Raw genomic sequence first — 20,694 nt, forward strand, 5'->3', positions numbered from 1 at the left:
ACCTTCAGCGATGACTCCAAAGCCATTGACATTTCATGAGATGAAGCTGAAATCACCGCGGCCGACCCAACACGTTGGAGAAGCCTTGCCGCTCAATGCACCTCACGGCGCAGGAGGACCTAAGACTAAGAATAAAGCAATAGCCTACAATTTTATAATTTTAAACAAACGAAAAGTATGAAAAATTCTTGATTCTGTAATTTGATTATTTGACTATCAGTGCATAAAGTATACAAGCGGCCTTGAAAAAAACTTTCTATGATTAAAGTGGCTCGCAATGTAATTCGAGTTGGCCTGACCTGGTGTAGAATCTATAGTTGCTCGACCTGATATGATAGCTAGAAATCATCAGGCACAGGAAGTCATTAACTTGCAAAGTATAAAGTAAATTTACAACTTTTGTCATTATTGATTTCTTATTTTACTTTTAAAAGCTTGGGATCTTTTTTAAAACGGGGGCCACATTTTTCATTAATGTTTTACGTAGTGTTTTTGGTACCGAAAGACTTTCAAACTTCGTATACTTATCTATTTTGTGTTATAGAACAGAAAAATATTTTTGCATTCGAATTTATTTCATGTAAAAAATTGTCTTATTTCGATAATTTCAGCCAATCACTGACAAGTATTCAGTTGTTTATATTTACTCCTTTGGCTGATTAAGCGATGTAAAGCGTATTTAATCTCCATACCTTCGTTTTATTTGCTTTTTTCATTTTAAAAAAGATCCCTTTTTTCTTTTTAAATTTGCTGTTTTACCCTAACCCTAACCCTAACCCTATCACCGATAGAATTGTTTCAGAATCGTTTGTTTATGTAGTCGGCACTTAATGTATATCGGCTGAATGGACGTCAGTGATTGGTTGAAATTACAGAAATACAACTTTAACATGGAATAACTTAGGGATTTCTTTTTTTTTTAAAGAAGACTAACAGAAAAAGATGTTTTATATGACACATTCTACCAGTGTTCCAAGTTTCAAAGTGTTTCGTTAATGAAAAATGTGGCCCCCGTTTTAAAAAAGATCCAAAGCTTGTACAATCCATTTTTTCCAGTAAAATTTATAAATTATCATCCATGTTAAGTTAAAAAAGAAAAAAAAGAAAAAAGAGGAGCCACTGATCTACAATAACGATAAATAAATCTTTACGTTTATGAATTTGTTTTGAAAGATTCCGGATGTGAAATTGAGTGTTGAAACACGTTGTTATATTTTGGGATAATGATTTTATTTTCCTTGCCACGAAAATATAATGCGCTTGTTTACTGGGCAAGAAAATGAAAATGACTATACCCAAATATAAGAAAAATAAGTCTTCGCAGTAAATGGGTTAACTTTCGGGAATGCAAGATGATTTAAAAAAAAGTCTTGGGTATTTGTAACCGAAACGAATATTTAAATACTTAAATATCATTAGTTTGATATATATATATAAAATTTTATATATATATATATATATATATATAAGGAGCGGGTTACACCGGAGTAAGCACATAAATGTGAAACAAGGTGGAAAAAAGAGTACTCAAATACCAGAGGTAGAGTAATATGCTTTATTTAAAAGCACCAGAAATATAACAAAAAGCTGTTACTCAGAGTTTCACGTTCCCGTTCATCGGTCAGTTTTGAAATGATTTAACCGAAATGAATATATATATATATATATATATATATATATATATATATATTCATTTCGGTTAAATCATTTCAAATTTACTTTTGCAACTTCTTATGAATATTTCCAGTTTTATTGTTGTTGTGGTTGTTTAGGGTTTAATTTATTTTCTGGCAATCTTTCCTATTAAGATTGTTTGCGATACAACCAATTTGTAACGTGTTTAAAGAAGTAAGGGAGTATAATTATTTTACTTGTAGGCCTTTCGAAATTACTTTAACAACCTGGTCATTAAAGTTAAACAAAAGTGTTGCTATTACAGTTAATTTTTTTAATAAATAAAATACTAAAGAGTTATTAAACATTATTTAGTGACTTTAAAGCATTTACATATTCGTTCCGCTTAATTGAGATACCACAGTCTATTTTTGTATTTTCCTACATTGTTTTGGTTTCATTATTAGTCTCGCAGATATATGTACCTAAAATCAAAGATCACCAAATAGGCAAAATATTTGTAACGTGAAATTAGAAAAATGAATTTTTTGTTTTTTTTTTCTTAAATAATTCGAAAGAATTTATTTACAGCAATTACAACTAGCACTACTACTATGACAACAAAAGTGTGTCGTGAACTTTGGACGTATCTGTTTGTATAACGTTGACTACTGTCGGTGTCTGATTTATTCGACAGTTTATCTCTATTATGATGGCAGCTAATATTATTACTAAGGTAAGCTAATACTTATATTCAAATATAACGTTTTTTTTAACCACTTTTGTTCTACGAATATTACATTAACTTTATTATTGTTGATCAAACACGTAAACACCAGTCAAATAGAGACCTTCATATGGTCACTCGACTCGCTAAAAATAACAGCCAAATCACCGTCAAGTCACATCCCCTCGTCAAATATACGAAGGCCACATTAGATAGTGTAGTCTTAAAGAATACTCCTTTGATCATATCCCTACTCGATCAGGGCTAAAGAACTCATCAAATTCATTGAGAACGTTCACTCACATGGTAAGGTCAAAAAATGTGCCACCAGTCATATGCTGATTTCTGCCTCCACCACCGACTTTGGATGATCATAACTTTCAGAAAAATGAATATTTTTTAATGAAATTTTCTACGAATATGTGTTATATCATGTAGATTCCGAATATACAACACTTTTGGGGGAAAATGTTTTAGGAGGTGTTGAGGTGGGGAATTTCGGAAAATTCACTGGCGTCCACTTCAGTTCGTCTTAACTTTCAAGAAAATGGATATTTTTTAATGAAATTCCCTACAAATATACCTCGGACTATGTAGATTCTGAGAACATAGGGATTTGGGGGGAAAACAATTGGGGGTTATTTTTGAGGACCGTTCCCCACTCGGTGGTGTTTCGGAACAAATCCATATTTGTTTCATTTTCTCCGTTTTGTGCGTTTGTGCACCCGTAGATTTCCACTGAAGCAATTAACCGGAATGAAATCAAATGAAGCCCTCACCAGAAAACTCGTTATGCTAAATATAACAGCTACAGGTCTGGTACACAGAAATATGTTATCAAGACGACTTATCTGTTGCATACGATCTTTTTTTTTCACTTTAAGTAAATTCCCAGGTAAACGTTTCTAATAGAAAGGCAGAAGACACCAGGAACAAAAATAAATAATATACACGCACAGTTAAATATAGAAGTGTAAAGTATAATTTGTGGAAAGACTTCGGCCCCCACTCCACACCACCCCAGAACATCTACATAGTCCGAGGTATATTTGTAGAGAATTTTGTTAAAAAAATATCCATTTTCCTAAAACACTTTTCCCCACAAGTTTTGTATATTCGGAATCTACATGATATAACACATATTCGTAAACAATTTCTTTAAAATATATCCATTTTTCTGAAAGTTATGATCATCCAAAGTTGGGGTGTGGCAGGAATCTGGGTCAAACTAAAATGTTTGACGAAGTGATTGACCCGAGCAAAAAAAGAAAATATAGTGCAATAGTTGCACAACAACACGTAGTAAACAAATATGAAAAATAAGAAATGTGCGCTGGCGAACTGGGGAGAGGACTCGGAAAATTCACTTGCCCAAGGTGCCATGCAGTGGGACTGAACCCAGAACCGTGTGGTTGGGAAAAATATCCATTTTCTTTAGGGAAAAAAATCGGATCGTGTGAAGTTGTTCTGGTCCTCTCACCTGCCCCCCCCCCGTTTGCCAGCGCGCATTTTTTTTTCATATTCGTTTACTACATGTTGTTCTACACCTATTGCACTATATTTTTTTGAGAAACATTAACCTTTGGTTAATATATATATATACATATATACGACGGGCTTCTTTCAGTTTCCGTCTACCAAATCCACTCACAAGGCTTTGGTCGGCCCGAGGCTATAGTAGAAGACACTTGCCCAAGGTGCTACACAGTGGGACTGAACCCGGAACCATGTGGTTGGTAAGCAAGTTTTTCCCTCATAACTTTTAGGATAATGGGGTTTTTTCAATGAAATTTTATAGAAATACCATTATAGGAAAGTTGGTTATACATCATTAGATGTATACCTGACTTTCCTATATAAAATTAAAGAAATATAACGGAACGCTGAACTCCAGACTATCAACTTAAACAACATTTATTCAGGTGGTAAATATATACATCTTTAGCTCTTGTTGTTACAGCTTCTATGTGTGTGAGCATAGTTGTTGGGACGTTGTTATGTAGATGTGAGCGAGCTGTCGAGTGTAAGTCCGAAAGATGGAAAGTGACAGCTATACACGTAAAGAGACTGTCTCCAGGTTGGAATGTCAGGGACACTACTTGACACGTCCATGCTCTATTGCTGGCCAGCAAGAAAGAGAATGAATTGAGCGGGAACGCTTGCTTGTTTAATTCCACGCATGCGTGAGACTAAGCATGCGCACAGCGTTACTACACCATTTAAACGGCATGCATTACAATTATAAAGAAATTTGTGAGGAAAATCTTTTCCAATGGGTTGAGGAGAGAACTTTGGAAGATTCACAAAATCCAAGTTTTTTCCTCATAACTCTTAGGAAAGTGGGGTTTTTTCAATGAAATTTTATAAAAATACCTTTCAAATGGCATACATTACGATTATAAAGTAATTCGTGGGGAAAATCTTTTCCAAAGGATGGGGAGAGGACTTCGTAAAATTCACAAGATCCAAGTTTTTCCCCCAATGGTAGAGCCGTTGGAAGAGGCAACAGGATATCTTACACTGCTAAGTTTGAAAGTTTGGCATGTTGTTGTTGTTGTTGTTGTTATTGTTGTTGTTGTTGTCACCATCACTGTTATTGCTACTAGAACATTAATAACTTGTATAAAATGAACTTCTACATAGAACCTTCCAATATATACAGAAATGACACATACACACTCAACAAAACTTCCTTTCTAAAAAACACTTACAGCTTTCTAGATACGGCTAATAGAGCTGATACCACAAACAACGTATGTGGTGGAATGTTTGCTTATAAAAACTTGTATATGCACACATAAGAGTAAGGGGACATCCGAGTAAGGCTGTGCACACGAACCCACACATATAGATGTGCATTGGAGTGCCTATAGCGACCTATCTATAATGTTTGTAGGCTTTTTGGGTGCCTTGTATTTTTAAGGGTTTTTTGACATATATCTTTTTTATATTTTTGCATGTCCCACATGCTATACCTTCATTTATGTATTCTTTATTATTACTATTATTATTTTTTTTCCTGCTGTACCCTTATTTGTATTTTTATTTTTATTCTTATTTATATTTTGATTTCAATTTTATTTTTAATTTTTATTTCTATCTTATTTTTGCTGTTGTTTTTCTTCTGGTCTCTACCACACCTCTGTTTTTACCTCTTGCTCTACATTTGTATGTAACCCTTTGTGAATCTCTGAAGAGGCCTAGAGGTTCGGGCATGTAACCCCATTTCAAAATGTCATCCGATAATCACTCCGGAAAGGAATATTCAGATAGAATGGGGCTTGCTAAAACTAGGCCGAAACAGCTGTAAAATTAAACTTCTGTTCATCCTCTAATTCCTTATGTACTTTGTACTTCTATATGTAAACCATGTTGGCAAAATAACATAGTCTGCCATGGACACCTGTGCTTTGGTTATTTCTTTCTTTTTCTTTTCATCCTTTTTTTGACACTTTTGCTATGAATTAAATTAATGAATTCAACGGGATACACCGTCTGCAAGTAGTTGGGTTCAGCATATTATCCTCCATTTTCTAATTGTTACACAAATTTTGGGTAAAACCTCCACTTTTACCCGCTCCCATTGATTGCACCTAGTATAGCACTAGTGTAGCAATAATTGGGTACCCTCCAAGCAGTATACTGGATAGATACTATCCCTTAGTGGGTTGAACCCCCAACCCCTAACTCTCTCACGTTATATATATATATATATATATGTGTGTGTGTGTGTATATGTGTATATATATGTATGTATATAATATATGTATATATATATATATTTCTTTATATATATATAGATAGATGGAGAGAGAGAGAGAAAGTAATGAGTGAATGAGAATACTGACGAAGGGTTAAAAAAGTGTAAAAATAACTGAAAATGAAATAAAATTGATGTCAAAACATTAAAAATTATTGAAAGTGGGTAGAAATAAACACTACGTAGTGTATTAGTACTATGCTAGGGTATCTGTAGAAAGCTGAATGTGATTTCTGAATATAACGAGGCAAAATTCGGATCTTGGGAATTTTCCAAAAGTCCTCTCCCCACCTCAAAATTTTCCCTACAAATTACTTTATAGTCATAATGTATACCATTTCAAACGTAATTATATAAAATTTCATTGAAAAAAAAAAACCCCATTTCCCTAAAAGTTACTAGGGAAAAACTTGGATTTTGTGAATTTTCCAAAGTCCTTTCCCCTCACTGGAAAAGATTTTCCCCACAAATTTTTTTATAATCGCAATGAAAAGTATTTCTATAAAATTTCATTGAAAAAACCCCATTTTCCTAAAAGTTAGGGAAAAGCTTGGATCTTGTGAATTCTCTGAAGTCCTCTCCCCACCCTCCTGTTGCTTTGCGTGCATTTTTTTTTTTTTCATTTTCGTTTCCTACACATTGTTTTACACCCATTCCAATATTTTTTGGGGATTTTCATTTCTGGGTCAAGATGTAAACTTTAACCATTTTTTGCTCGGGTTAAACACCAGAGTTTAAAGGTCAAGGTCTGAATTTTCTGAGTCCTCTCCCCCACCCCCGTTCGCCAACATGCATTTTTTTTTTCATATTTGTTTACTACATGTTGTAGTATTGCATTATTGCACTATTTTTTTTTTTTTTTGCTTTAGTCAAACACTTTAGTTTGACCGAAATCTGTAGTTATGCCCTTATTTTTACCTAACTACTAAAGTGTAAAAGTTAAGACTCATTATGTCGACCAAACACTTGACTTGCTAGTAAACACTTGACTTCCTATGTAAACACTTGAATTGCTAGAAACAGCACCCCCACCCACCCACCACCAAATTCTTCAATTATCACTTTTTTCAGAAATTTTTTTTGCGAAATATGTAGAAAAATACGAAGATAATCTCTATATTTCACAAAAAAAAAAATTCTGAAAAAAGTGAAAATTGAAGAATTGGGGGCAGAATTAAAATTTTAAAATGCTGTTTTTTGTTTGCAGAATCAGAATCTCTATACTCAAAAATGGGGGATTCTGTAAAAAAAACAAGAAAATGAAAGGGGGTGCAGTCCACATTCTTTATGCCCGACTGATAGCTCTATTCAATCGGGACTGACCAATTACAACTATTTTTCCCTCATCCATTGTATGTTGTAACTTCTACAGATTATTTCCAATGTTAGTTTTAGTGGCATAATTTCACCTGTGCCATAAAGAATTTTTATTTAATTTAGTTTTGTTTTCATGCACTGTTGAAGACATTCGCTTTGAAGTCATTGAGATAGTGTAGCACGCACGTGCACACACACCATTGACCTTCATGTTCATGAGTTGAATAGTTCAGCTTTGTGTATTTGTATTCATGCCCACTTGCACAATGTATGTATGTACGTACATGTATATGAAACAATGGGTGTGAGTGTGTGCAGCTTTATGTATTTGTATTCACTCACAAACACACATTTTGTGAGTGTGTGTTGCACAATTCAACTCATGAACATAAATTTTGGTTGTGTCTGCGCATCTTACCAGGTCTTTTATTTGTTACCTACCTCACAGATTTCGAAGTAAATGTTGCCTTCAACAAAATATGAAAAATAAGTTGAGTATACATGTGTGTGTGTGTGTGTGTGTGTGTGTGCACACAAGCATGTTCAGCTTTATATATTTTCTGTTTTGGCAATGAATCAGTCACAGGCAAAATGATGCCGTTTTAGTTACCTGCAAAACGAAATTATGCCATCTATAATTTGTTTTAAAATATTTACCTTTCTTTCTTTCTTTCTTTCTGTCTTTCTTTCTTTCTTTTTTTCTTTGAAATTGGCTGTGTTTGACATGGGAGAAGTCCATGGTATGCCACATGTTATGGCAGTGCTTTTACAGATACATCAGGCCGCCATCTATCTTTCTGTCTATCTCTCTCTTTCTCTCCTCAAGGCCCCGGTCAGAAGCAGGATACTCATGTACAGTTTACAGTGAGCGCCCAGAAAATGGTCAATGAAACACAAAAGCCATGGTCTGCAAAACAGAGGTGGTATTGTCCAACAATGCTAGAGTGACACATATACAAAAATATGTTGGATTAAAGATATTCTCTTTTAGAATATGAGAGAGGTGCAATGTTACAATGTTAACTAGCTATATAAAGTAATTAAAAGAGGGAACAAAATTGTACAAAATCAATTGGAAATTGCTTGAACAACATGGACCATATATGAATAGAAGTAGGAGTTGCAAGCTTTACTTGGCAGAATAGAGAATTGTTCTAAAAAATTCATGCAATTCTGTTGCTTTCTTAAACTCAAAAAGTGAAATATGTGGACACTAATTCATTTTGGCAATGTGTTCATCCTTACTTTTAGACTAGAGAATGAGATACATGTACACACATACATGACACAATTACATTATGACTGTTATCAATCTATGGGAAGTAACTCTTCTTTCTTTCCCTGAAAATGTTATAATTTTTAACTATTTTTCATTACATTACATTCCAATTCTTTTTACTAGCACCAAGCCACCCAAGATCTATATATACCACCAGCATAAAAGAGGCTATGTATTCCCAGCCACAATGTCTGAATGGTCACTAATATTACCAAGCGCACTAGGGCAATAGTTAGAGTGAAAGCGAAACTTATGGTAATTATATGCCATAACAGTAATGTACTGCTTGACAATATATATGTGTGTATATATATATATATATATAATTTTTGAAGATAGGCAACAAAAATTCAATGGAGAAGAGATGTTAAAAGTTTATCAAATTTTTAATCCATGCATACGATCGTTTCAAATGATAACAGCAACATGTAAGAAACATGGAAACAATTAAATTTGTTATAATTTAATTAAATTAATTTAATAACGTATTACCATTCTCCTCAGTGCAAAAAAAAAAAAATGGAGAAAAACATCAGGAAAGGTAGTAACAGAAGAATATTACAGGAGAACACATTGAGTCTGTGTCGCATAACTTGGTAGGATATTTATAAATTGATTGCGAAAGAAGAAATACAAAAACATGTTTATGTAGTGTTGAGTCTAGTTGTGTAAGGACTAAGACACTGAAGCGAATGGTAATACGTTATTAAATCAATTCAATTAAATTATAATTAATTTAATTTTTTCCATGTTTCTTACAAGTTGGTGTTATCATTTGAAACGATCGTATGCATGGATTAAAAATTTGATAAACTTTTAACATCTCTTCTCCATTTTTGATTGTTAGTTGAGTTTATATTGGATTATATCCTATAAATGTTCATAACACCTTATACTTGTTTATATATATATATATATATATATATATACATATATATACTACATATGTGGGAAATTCTGTCTGTAGGTGTGTTTGTGGAGTTGTTAGCTAACTCCTCCTGCATCGTTTTATCGATTTTGATGAAACTTGACATATGACTAGAGCTCATGTCTGGAAACCTCATGGCATATTCAGATTGTTGAAAACATCGATAATAGGGCCCCTGGAAGGGATCCTTATATATATATATATATATATATATGTATATATAATATATTTTATTTTAAAAACCAAAGGGTCCTTATATATATAGTCAAGGGAAATAACCCATTAATTTTCTTAAATTATTTGGTAAAAATGAAAATGAGTATGCTTATTTCTTAGTATTTGAACTTTAAGAGTTATTTTTGCAATTTATCCAGTACAACCCTTAAACAAGTAAATAGTATTTTCCTAAACAATAGATCCACTTATTTCGATTAGTGACTTATTCACGAATATACCAACACTAGCGCCCCTGAGGGTAATATTCTCTTGGAACGCACAAAAGCCCTTTTCAGAGTTATTTAATTTGATTTGTTATTATCTCGTATCTGATTAGCCTGTTATTGCATAACATGCTTCATGATTTTAGTATATATACCTTATTAGTATTTCCTCTTATGTTCTATATACTCTGGGAACGCATTAAAGCCCTTTTCGGGACTACTTTATTTGAATTCTTACTATTGGGTAACTAATTTAATGTTATTACATAACTGACTTCACAATTTGGGTATTCATAACTTATTGGGAATTCCTAAAAACAAGATCCTGTGTAAGACAGTTCAGTATTCTCTGTAAATCACAAAAACCGTTTTAAGGGCTACATACATTGTGTTGTTGTTATTGGATTAGCGAAACAATTATGAGAACGGAACCAAGGGATAAGCCCCACTTTCCCGGGAATTACCGGGTATGTCTGCTAGTAATTAATGAGGGAAATAGAAAATGGAGTTCAAAGAATCCTTATTCATCACAACGATCATTTCAGTCCTTTGTGGGTGGGATACTGTACAACTGGTTGTGTTGCATTCTCTGATGCAGATGAGATGCATCTCATCAGGTGTTTTAAAGAAGACACCTTGCGAACTATACTCGGTTTCACTCAGCATGTTGTTGCCAGTAGGTTGTTGGCTCTAATGACAAGAGACTGACACAAGATAAGTCAAAACGATTGTTGTGATGAATAAAGACTCTTGTGAACTCCATTTCATGTTTCCCTCACTCATTATAAACTGAATGAACAGTGTAGAATTCCTGAGGTAGACCCAGTGACACTTATATCAAAACTGTAAAAGTGATTTAATTAGCATACTACTAATCATATACCCAAAGTCCAAATAATTTTCCTATTTTGCTAACCAGGCTCTATTCTCATATTCTTGTTACTTGTGAGTATACCCTAGCACTCCACCATCTCTCTTCTACTCTCTCTTACACTTTTGTTGTTTCCTACTCTCTCTCCTCTTGTTTTTCCTCTGACTAGGTAACCAAGTATCACCTTTACATCAGCACACTTGTTTCTGATCTCTTTCTGTACCTCTCTCTCCCTCTCTCTTTCTCTCTCTCCCTCTCTCTTTCTCTCTCTCACTGGGTAACCATGTACCTCCTCTATAGCAAGACACCTATTTCTGCCTCTCTATTTCTCTGTTACACTCTAACCTTTCATCATTTGATACTGGATCATCTCCTCTAATGCATCCTCTGTTGTGGCAAGACACCTGCTTCTGTCTCTCTATCTCTTTGTCACACTCTAACTTTCATCCTCTGACACAAATGCCTTGCCCCTCTCATAATTCCTTGTCTTGTGAGTTACTTGGTTATCCTGCCAGTGCTGGTTCACATGTTAAAAGCATCCAGTCCACACTGTAATGTGGTTGGCGTCCGGAAAGGCACCCACCTGTAAAAATCTTGCCAAAACTAACTTTGCCTGTGCTAGTGCCACGTAAAAAGCACCGAATCCACTCTGTAGAGTGGTTGGTGTTAGAAATGGCATCCAACCATAAAATCCCTGCCAAAACAGACACAGTAGCCTTAGATAGATTTTCTACCTGGCCAGCTTCTGTCGTCCATCCTACCCATGCATGCATGGAAGATGGACGTTAAATGATGACAATGATATATATATATTCAATTAAATTTTATGTGTGTGTGTGTGTGTGTGCAAGTGTGTGTGTGTGTGATTGTACATGGAAAAACCTGTTGGATGTCACTAAATAACTGAGAAAAATGGGGTCAAAGTCAATATTGGATGTTTTACATACTAGTTGTAGCAAATGTCTGTAACTTGAATTTCAGAAATCCTACCCATATTATGAATGAGAAAAGGCTAAAGTTGTGAAAAGTTTTTAGTTCTCAGATGTGTCTCAATTTCAAACACTATTTTCTCAAAAAGGCCATTTTCTGGGTTGTGTCTGCTTTTCTGAGGAAAATGGCATTTCTTGGTCAAATATTAAGACATTTCAAATTCAGGGAGCTACTACCATGTGTATGAACTGCAATATCACATGGTAGTGACATGTGGGCACTGAGTGCAAAGATTAAAAAGAAATGAAGCTTGCATGCTCAATTGAAAATGTAACTTAGTGTGCATAAACAACAAAGTGCAAATGTATTGAAGGCGTATCAGTTGTAGTATGCAAGAGATGAGACTGCACTTGTATGGCCATGTAATGTGTATGGATATAGACAGCTGTATAAAGAAGTACTGATTGTTGAAGGTAGATGGAACTTTTGTAAGAAAAAGACCCAGGAAGACATGGGACAAAGTAATAAAGGCTGATTTCAGAACTTTGATTCTCACAGAGTAGATAACAAAGGACTGAGATGACTGATATGTGATGCTCAAGACCTATCCATCTTGGCAACATTGAGGTTCCACAAGTATAATGTGTATATACACAATTGAGCCTCTTGCCTAATTTCCTCATCAGCTTCCCCACTTTCTTTCTACCATTTATCTCTCCATCATTTGCCTAAGTGCAATATTTTGTTGCTGTAATTAAATAAAGTAAAACTACATATTTTATCATCTTTTCTCACTACCAGGAACCACTTCTCTTGACACTATCCTTCATTCTTAACATTGTTCCTCTCCACTCATGTTATGCATTGATCAGCCCATGTTGTGTGCTACCAAATTTTCTTTTCCTCTTTGCTAAACCACTTCCAGTTGACATGTCCATATTGCCATACATTTTTCACTCTCCTCACACACTACATCTGTCTCTCCACTCACATTCTTGCAGCAGACCCATGCACATGACATCTTCCTTTCATCCTTCTCCTGTCTACTATATTATTACTGTTCTGCTGCTCTTTACCCCTTTTCTTCTGCCTTCATACATAAATGCATGTATGTAGCTTAATGCTGAGAGTTAGAGTAAAAGCTTTTTGAGATTATGTCTTAAGAAAAGATGTATTTGATGGGCTTCTTTCACTTTCTGTCTACCATATCCATTTACAAGGCTTTGGTCAGTCCAGGACTATAGTAGAAGATACTTGCCCAAGGTACCATGTAGTGGAACTCAACCTGAAACCACATGGTTGGGAAGCAGGTATCTTAATTTCAAACACTAATCCCCACCAGTGCAATATGTATATTGATTTCAAGCATTGAGAATTTAGCAAACAATAGTAGTTTGTGTTGGTAAGTTGTAGGTTCATGTATATATGTGAAATGGTTTTTTTTTTGTTAACTGTTTATAGTGGTTGCCTGGATGCCGTCCCAAACATTTTACATAATGTACTGAGTGTAAAATACGACAGCAGCACAAGAGAGGTTGTCATGTGCCTGACAAGACAAGCCTAAATTGCCCTTTTGACCTTACAGTGTCTCTATGCATTTGTCATGGCACGTAAAATACATCATTTCGAGCGTGACCATTGCCAGTACCTCCTGACTGGCCTTCGTGCTGGTTGCATGTAAAAGCACCCACTACACTCTCGGAGTGGTTGGCGTTAGGAAGGGCATCCAGCTGTAGAAACTCTGCCAAATCAGATTGGAGCCTGGTGTAGCCATCTGGTTCACCAGTCCTCAGTCAAATCGTTCAACCCATGCTAGCATGGAAAGCGGACGTTTAACGATGATGATGATGATTTGCAGTGTTCTGGGTGCATTTTATCATGGCATCATTACTAGTGAGGTTGCCTTGTACCGTACCAGATAAGTACTCATTGCTCAATGTTGTTGCTGTTCATTCTGGATAACACAATCAATAGAGTAGGTAGAAAAGAAAATTAGTGCAACAGAAGAAAATAAAAATGAACAAAAAACATGAGTATGAAGAAGGAAACACAGTAATGGGAGTGATAGTATGAGAGAGAAATGAAAGATGTAGTAATGTCAGAGATTAATCAGAATGACACTTATCTACATGTTTGCCGGAAAGAAAGAGCAAGATGAACAGTTATAGATTATGACACTTGCCTCTTTTAGAAGAATTCGCTGTTGCAAGCACTCAGTTGTAGGTATCAACACTGGTACTATCCACTCATAGCTAATAGATAGCTGCTGTTGGATAGCACATATACCTGGCATACAATCCTTTATTCTGTTTTCCTCCATTTCATGACAGTAGTCACTTGATTTTGAGAGGCTACTTAAGGCTGGTGCCAGCTGGTTTACTTATGGCTATTGACACAACTTCACCTCAACACTTATGTCTGCCACTCCTCTGGTCTTGGACACTTGATTGTTGATGTTGTTTAACCCTTGGTCAGCCCTGACTGAGCAGATCTATACTTTTCTCTCAGCCTCTATATGATCATGCAATCTGTTTGAAATAGCAACTAAATCCACCTCAAGTCATATATTGTCATTTTAAAACAAGAAAATAAACATTGAATAATGTAATCCTTGATATACTGTCTGAACTAAGATGGGATGCTCATGGCTAGAATGCCTGTAATCATATATGTGATGTATCAGAGCTAAGGGCACAGGTGTGGCTTATATTTAAGTCACTTTGCAACTTCCTGATTTCTGGTTCATTCCCACTGCATGTCTTCTACTATAATGTTAGGTAAAGCTCTTTGGGTAAAATTTGTAGCACACTAAGTGGAAGACCATCAGAAGGACCATTTCTGTTCTTAGGTTAAACTTACTCCATCGCCCAGTTTAACACCACCACCAAGTCCTTGAGTACCCTGAATGGAGTCCATTTTATTGCGAGCATTCAGACCAAGTCTGTGGTCTAAGGATAATATCTCTTAATCCAGTCTTGGAGGCCCTGGAAAAAGAGTCAAGTGGTTGCCCTTCTTCTGATTAAGTTATTACAAAAGTTAACTCACAAAATAACATTATAATGAAATTAAAAACAACACTTCTAGTGATTGCTCTGAAATACTAAAATTAAAGAAAAGTCCTTTCTTTTATATTGCAGGTTCTTAGAAGTAGTCGTCGGTGTGGTGTTCAATATTTGCGTCCATATTCAAATGCAGGAGTCAATTTTTGTATGTGAGATCTTTCCTTTATTTTATTTATTTTATATTGTCTCTGGTAAACAATAGCATTATCGGTTATAAGTTTTCAATGGACTAGTTACTGATTTACTGCATTTAAAGGTAGTTAAAGTGACTAGGGTATATGTCTGTCTGAAGTTCAGGCATTTGTGTATAACAAAATTATGAATAGCATGTTTCAAAATGCTTAAGCATTACTATGAATTTTCAAAAGCATTTACCATTTTGATATCGACTTGTCTGAAAATGCTCCTGGTTCTATGATACAAATTTCCTCTTTTAAAGTGATTTAAATCTAAACCTGACAAACATCATGGTAATTTATATTCCTAGCAACTGTTTATTATGGACAAATTATTTCATTAAATTTAATTGAAAGAATAACAATGTATTTACACAGGAATATGATAGTAAAAGGGTTAAATTATAGATACCCTTTGGGGTACACTGATGTTCCACTGCACATGGTTTGAGTAACTCTGCTTTAGGGTTTTATTTCAGACTAGCAAACACACCTGTCCTTTGGACAGTTAAGTTGCTTCAGTGGTATTTTTTTCACCAAATAATTGAACTACCAAGAAGGTTTATGAGTAGCACGGCAATCTATGTTTCTGATTAATCTAGGAATGTAAAACCAAATTGAAGGCTGGTTGTTGTGTAGGTCATTGCACTTTAATGATCATAGAACATATAAGTTTGCAAGCAATGCGAAGTAGAGCTGCTGAAGTGTTTTGGGAGTAAATTACAGATAATGACTACAAAATATAGTTGTTTTACATGAAAGTGAAATTTCTTGTGATTGTTTAAAAAAGACTAGAACGACAATGCTAAAACATATTTGAAACAATGGACAACAGTTGAAATATAATGGATGGGTAAATAAGCATCCTTAAAGTGAAACAACGCATTGGTAGGTAAACAAAGGTATCAACAAACAGAAGAGCAGGAAGGGAACATTACCTTTCAAGTAACTCAGAATAGGTAAAGGTAAGCCTGCCAAAGTTTAATGCAGTTTAAATATGGAGATTAAGAATGTTTGGTTTTGGATATTCATTGTGTACAGTGTTCCTAGTTAATTTAATCACCATTGCAGGTAGACAGTCAAAATAAATAAATAGGCAAAATCCTTTTACTTCTATAATATTCTCTAACGAAAACACTTGAACAATACACACCAATATACATATAAAAAAAATATAGAAAGTAATAATACACAATTACAACATATAAATAAATAATAAATCAAAAAAATGTGCTAACAACAAAAAAATATTCTGTAATGCAAATATATGACCATATACATTAAAAAAGTATGGAAAACAGTCAAAATAAATAAATAGACAAAATCCTTTCATTTTTATAATATTCTCTAACCAAAACAATCAATACACACCAATACACATTTTAAAAAAAATATAGAAAGTAATGATACACAATTACAACATATAAATAAATAATAAATTTAAAAAATGTGAAAAACCACTATAACATATTCCCTAATGCTGATATATGACCATATAGATTAAAAAATTATGGAAGACACTACATAAAAAAAAAACTATACATACAGCAAATTATGGAAAAACCCGTGTTAACCACCGTTTTTCCCGGTTTGTCCATTTACGTGGGAGCTCTGGGCAAAATGTTATAATGCATGACCATCCTTGGGTCATAAGTGATGTGTGTGTGAAGTTTGGTGAAAATCACTTGAGAATTGTGGAAATGTATGTGTTAGTCAATATACACACACATACTGTGATTTATATATTAGATAAAACCCTAGTCTGTTGTGATAATCATCTTCAAGGATATGGTGTAATTTATTAATTTCTATCTTTGGCACAATGTCATACATGTGTAACAAAGTGATATAAAATTTTAATGACTCTGAAAGGCAAATTTGAACTTAGAACAGAAAAGAATGAGACAAAATGCTTTCAAATATTTTTCATGTAAGATAGGAGGAGGGACCATCTTTATGAATTTTGGAAGTCTGTCTCCCAGAGTGGTTAGATTGATGTTGTTGATGTTCAGTTTGAACACCAGTAGGTTGGTGTCTAGGAAAAAATGTAAGCCAGATGGGAATTACTTAAGATTACAGTTCTGGAGAAAAGGACTTGGAGAAGTACTTAATACGTTGTCTTGGCAGTAAAACCACATCTAGGATGATCAAAAGAAGTATCTAATAAGTGAGCTTGAGAGAAAAGAATATGGAGCTTGTTCGGAGAATTAGAGATTTGTAGCAGTAATAGAAGAAACATTGTGTCTGTGATCCACATCTAGTGGTTGTAGTCAATTGATGACTGAATCCTTGTTAATTAATTAAATAATTTTCTGTGTAATGGCATTACTGTTCCAGATGTGGTGCAATACACTAATTTGGGGCTTACTTGTACTTTGTAGAGGTTAAAAACTCAATCAAGTCTGATGTATTTCCTCGGCCCCTTAAGGAATCTAAGTGTTTGTGATACAGTTTTTGACAATGTGATATGTGGAGTTGCCATAAGAGATTATCAGTAATTATGAGGATTAGCTTTTGTAGTGACTTTGGACTTAAGATAATGTGGTAGAAGATTGTTTCATTGGTATGTTTAGTTACTGAGTCTTTGCTATGGAAAGAGACACAACTGACCTTATCTTTTGCTCTTTTTTTTTTATATATCTTTACAGTACTTACTGAAGATCAGAAAGATATGCAGCAACTTGCTCGCAAGTTTGCCCGGGAAGAAATTATACCAGTTGCAGCACATCATGACAAAACTGGAGAAGTTAGTTGTTTGATTATATTAATACTATTGTCTCTATATATAAAAGTGAAATGGCCGAAAATTGTATGTTTGTGTGTCTCATTTAGTGGTTATGCAGGATTCAATGGCATTAGGTGTGCTCAGATTGCAGTGAAAATTTACAGGGACATGTAAAATGAGGCGAGGAAGCGACTGGACTAGGTTAGAAATCTCCATCTCAAAAGCTGTAGTTACTAGGGCAACAAAACCAAAACTTTTGAGAAATGTTTATCGTTTCTCTCTTTCAGATATCACCCTGTCTTCCTCGATCTCTCTCTTCCCTCCCTTCCCTCCACTATAATGACGTTTGACAGCTTCCTCTCTCTTTCCCTCTCTGCCTTCGCCGTCTCTCTGTCGCTCTTTCTCCCACCGCCTCTCTCTCTGTACATCTGTCTGTATCTATAGAGAGAAAGCATTGACAGCTGCAAAAGTTTAAATATTCCTGCCACAGGTCTTTTACAGTGGTGAATTATTATTGCCCACCACCACCGCCGCACAATCCTCCCGCAACAAGTCTTTTAGAACGGTGAATTATTATTGCCCACCACCACCGCCGCCGCACAATCCTCCCGCAACAAGTCTTTTAGAACGGTGAATTATTATCGTCCACCACCACCGCACAATCATGATAACAGATATTATTAATCAGATATTTATTGTGTTAATTTATATATATGTGTGTGTGTGTGTGTATATATATATATATATATATATACATATATACATATAATGTGTATACATATATATATAATGTGTGTGTGTGTGTGTATATATATATATATATATATATATATATATATATATATATAGTGTAAATATCTATATTTATATATATGTGTGTACATATATAGTGTGTATACATATGTATATATAATGCGTACATATATATAATAGTGGAGGCACAATGGCCTAGTGGTTAGGGCAGTGGACTCGCGGTCGGAGGATTGCAGTTTTGATTCCCAGACCGGGCTTTGTGTGTGTTTATTGAATGCAAACACCTAAAAGCTCCACAAGGCTCCACCAGGGGGTGGTGGCGACCCCTGTTATACTCTTTTGCCCCAACTTTCTCTCACTCTTTCTTCCTGCTTCTTGAGTAAAGCTGTGATGGACTGGCGTCCTGTCCAACTGGGGGAGGGGGACACATACACCATAGAAACAAGGAAACCTGGCCCATGAGCCTGGCTAGGCTTTAAAAGGGGCGCATAAAAAATAAAAAATATATATATAATGCGTATATATGTACATATATATATTTAATGTGTATGTATATATATATATATATATATATATATATATATATATAATGTGTGCATATGTGGTCGAATTAAGCTGAAAATATGCACACCTATGTTACAAGTGCTGGCAAGTTTGCATGGCAACTCTGAGTTTGCTCAATTGAAAGGTGTGGCCTCTAGGGCAAAATTCATCTTTTAAAATGTGGCCTGAACGAAATCAGGTTATAATAACCAAACAAGTAAAACAATGAAAAACTATGCCATTTTAATCCTGACTAAGGCCAGGTATCTCTGTAAGTCTACTACATTTTTATGAAAAGGGCGGATGTTGTCTCACAAGCAGTTGTGAAGGCAAAAGTGTTAGTAAATGTGGTTGGATTGAGCTGAAAATTTGCACGCCTATGTAAAAAGTCCTGCCGAGTTTGCTCAGTTGAAAAGCGTGGCCTCTAGGGCAAAATTCCTCATCTTTTAAAATGTGGGCCACATAGATCTGAATGAAATTGGGTTATAATACCGAAACAAATAAAACAATAATAAAGTATTTTAATCTTGAGCAAGGCCGGGTTTCTCTGCTAGTTTTTCTCTAAACATGCAATGAAAGAGACAGTGTTCATGATTTTTAAAGGCTCTAAAAGCTCTCTCAGACTGGTGAAACTGATATGACTTCTGACCATTCTGAACATTTGTAGTCTGAGAGAACATTGAAAGCTTATTTAATTGCAGAATTAGTTGTTGACATGTCCTGTTATACCACTGTTGAATATTGTTAAAATACTGGGGGCAATATACTGTTATACAACTGACCTGCTATAATTGAATAAGATACTCTCATACAACAGTGGGATATTGACACATTCTCGTATGTAACATTGGGGATATTGATGTGTCCTGTCATGCAATAGAATAGTTATAGGTTCATTTATACAATAGAGCATCGATATGGCTTCTTATATTTTGGATATTCACATGTCCTGTTATATAACTCTGGTATAATGATATGGCTTATTTTAAAGCTGTACAATATTGACAAGTCCTGTTATATATCTCTAGATTATTCATATGACTTGTGATATTACAAGTTATTGATAAGGCAATTCTCTTTCTGCTAGTAATGAAATTTGTCTTCAAAAATATTTTTAATGAAAAATTTCATTATAAAATGTATTTCTCATATATTGTTTTAAAATGTTTTCTTCTCTTTTTCAGTATCCTTGGGATATCATAAAGAAAGTATTTGATATTGGCCTTATAAATACACACATTCCTAAAGAGTATGGTAAGTCCTTAAGCATTAATAAAAAATTAATCATCCATCCACCCATCCATTTTCAGGGCCAACCATTCCTAGGAGGGTCAGAAGCAACCATTACATTTTCCTGCTAGATTCCCAAGTGTGACCAAATGAGACTACAGATATTATCCAACCATCTTATTTGTGGTCTAGCCCTAAGTTTCTTCCTGGTTAGCTTGACTTAAAGAATCAATCTTGTGATCCTTTCCTGTGGCATTCTAACCACATGTCTGTTGTACCAGAGCTGTGACCTCTCAATATGGAGAAGTAGCAACTCAGCTTAGAGAGATTTCCTGCTCT

General features: G+C 34.7%; 1 protein-coding gene across 2 annotated transcripts in view; it reads left to right on the forward strand.

Moving 5' to 3' along the window:
* The first annotated feature begins 2,247 nt into the window (after window positions 1-2,247).
* The window catches only part of LOC106875072 (medium-chain specific acyl-CoA dehydrogenase, mitochondrial), a 29,753-nt gene continuing 11,306 nt past the window's right edge, over window positions 2,248-20,694 (forward strand). The window contains exons 1-4 of one of the 2 annotated variants that reach the window (XM_014923037.3): window positions 2,248-2,350; window positions 15,004-15,073; window positions 17,753-17,850; window positions 20,310-20,379. In XM_014923037.3, the coding sequence (XP_014778523.1) occupies window positions 2,324-2,350; window positions 15,004-15,073; window positions 17,753-17,850; window positions 20,310-20,379 (265 nt within the window). In that variant the 5' untranslated portion in view covers window positions 2,248-2,323. Of the gene's footprint in view, window positions 2,351-3,649; window positions 4,078-15,003; window positions 15,074-17,752; window positions 17,851-20,309; window positions 20,380-20,694 lie in introns of those variants that run through there. The other variant, XM_089347523.1, reaches the window with a different exon arrangement.

This window comes from Octopus bimaculoides, chromosome 2 (genome assembly GCF_046866305.1).
Source record: "Octopus bimaculoides isolate indiv1 chromosome 2, ASM4686630v1, whole genome shotgun sequence".
NCBI classification, from domain to species: Eukaryota; Metazoa; Mollusca; class Cephalopoda; order Octopoda; family Octopodidae; genus Octopus; species Octopus bimaculoides.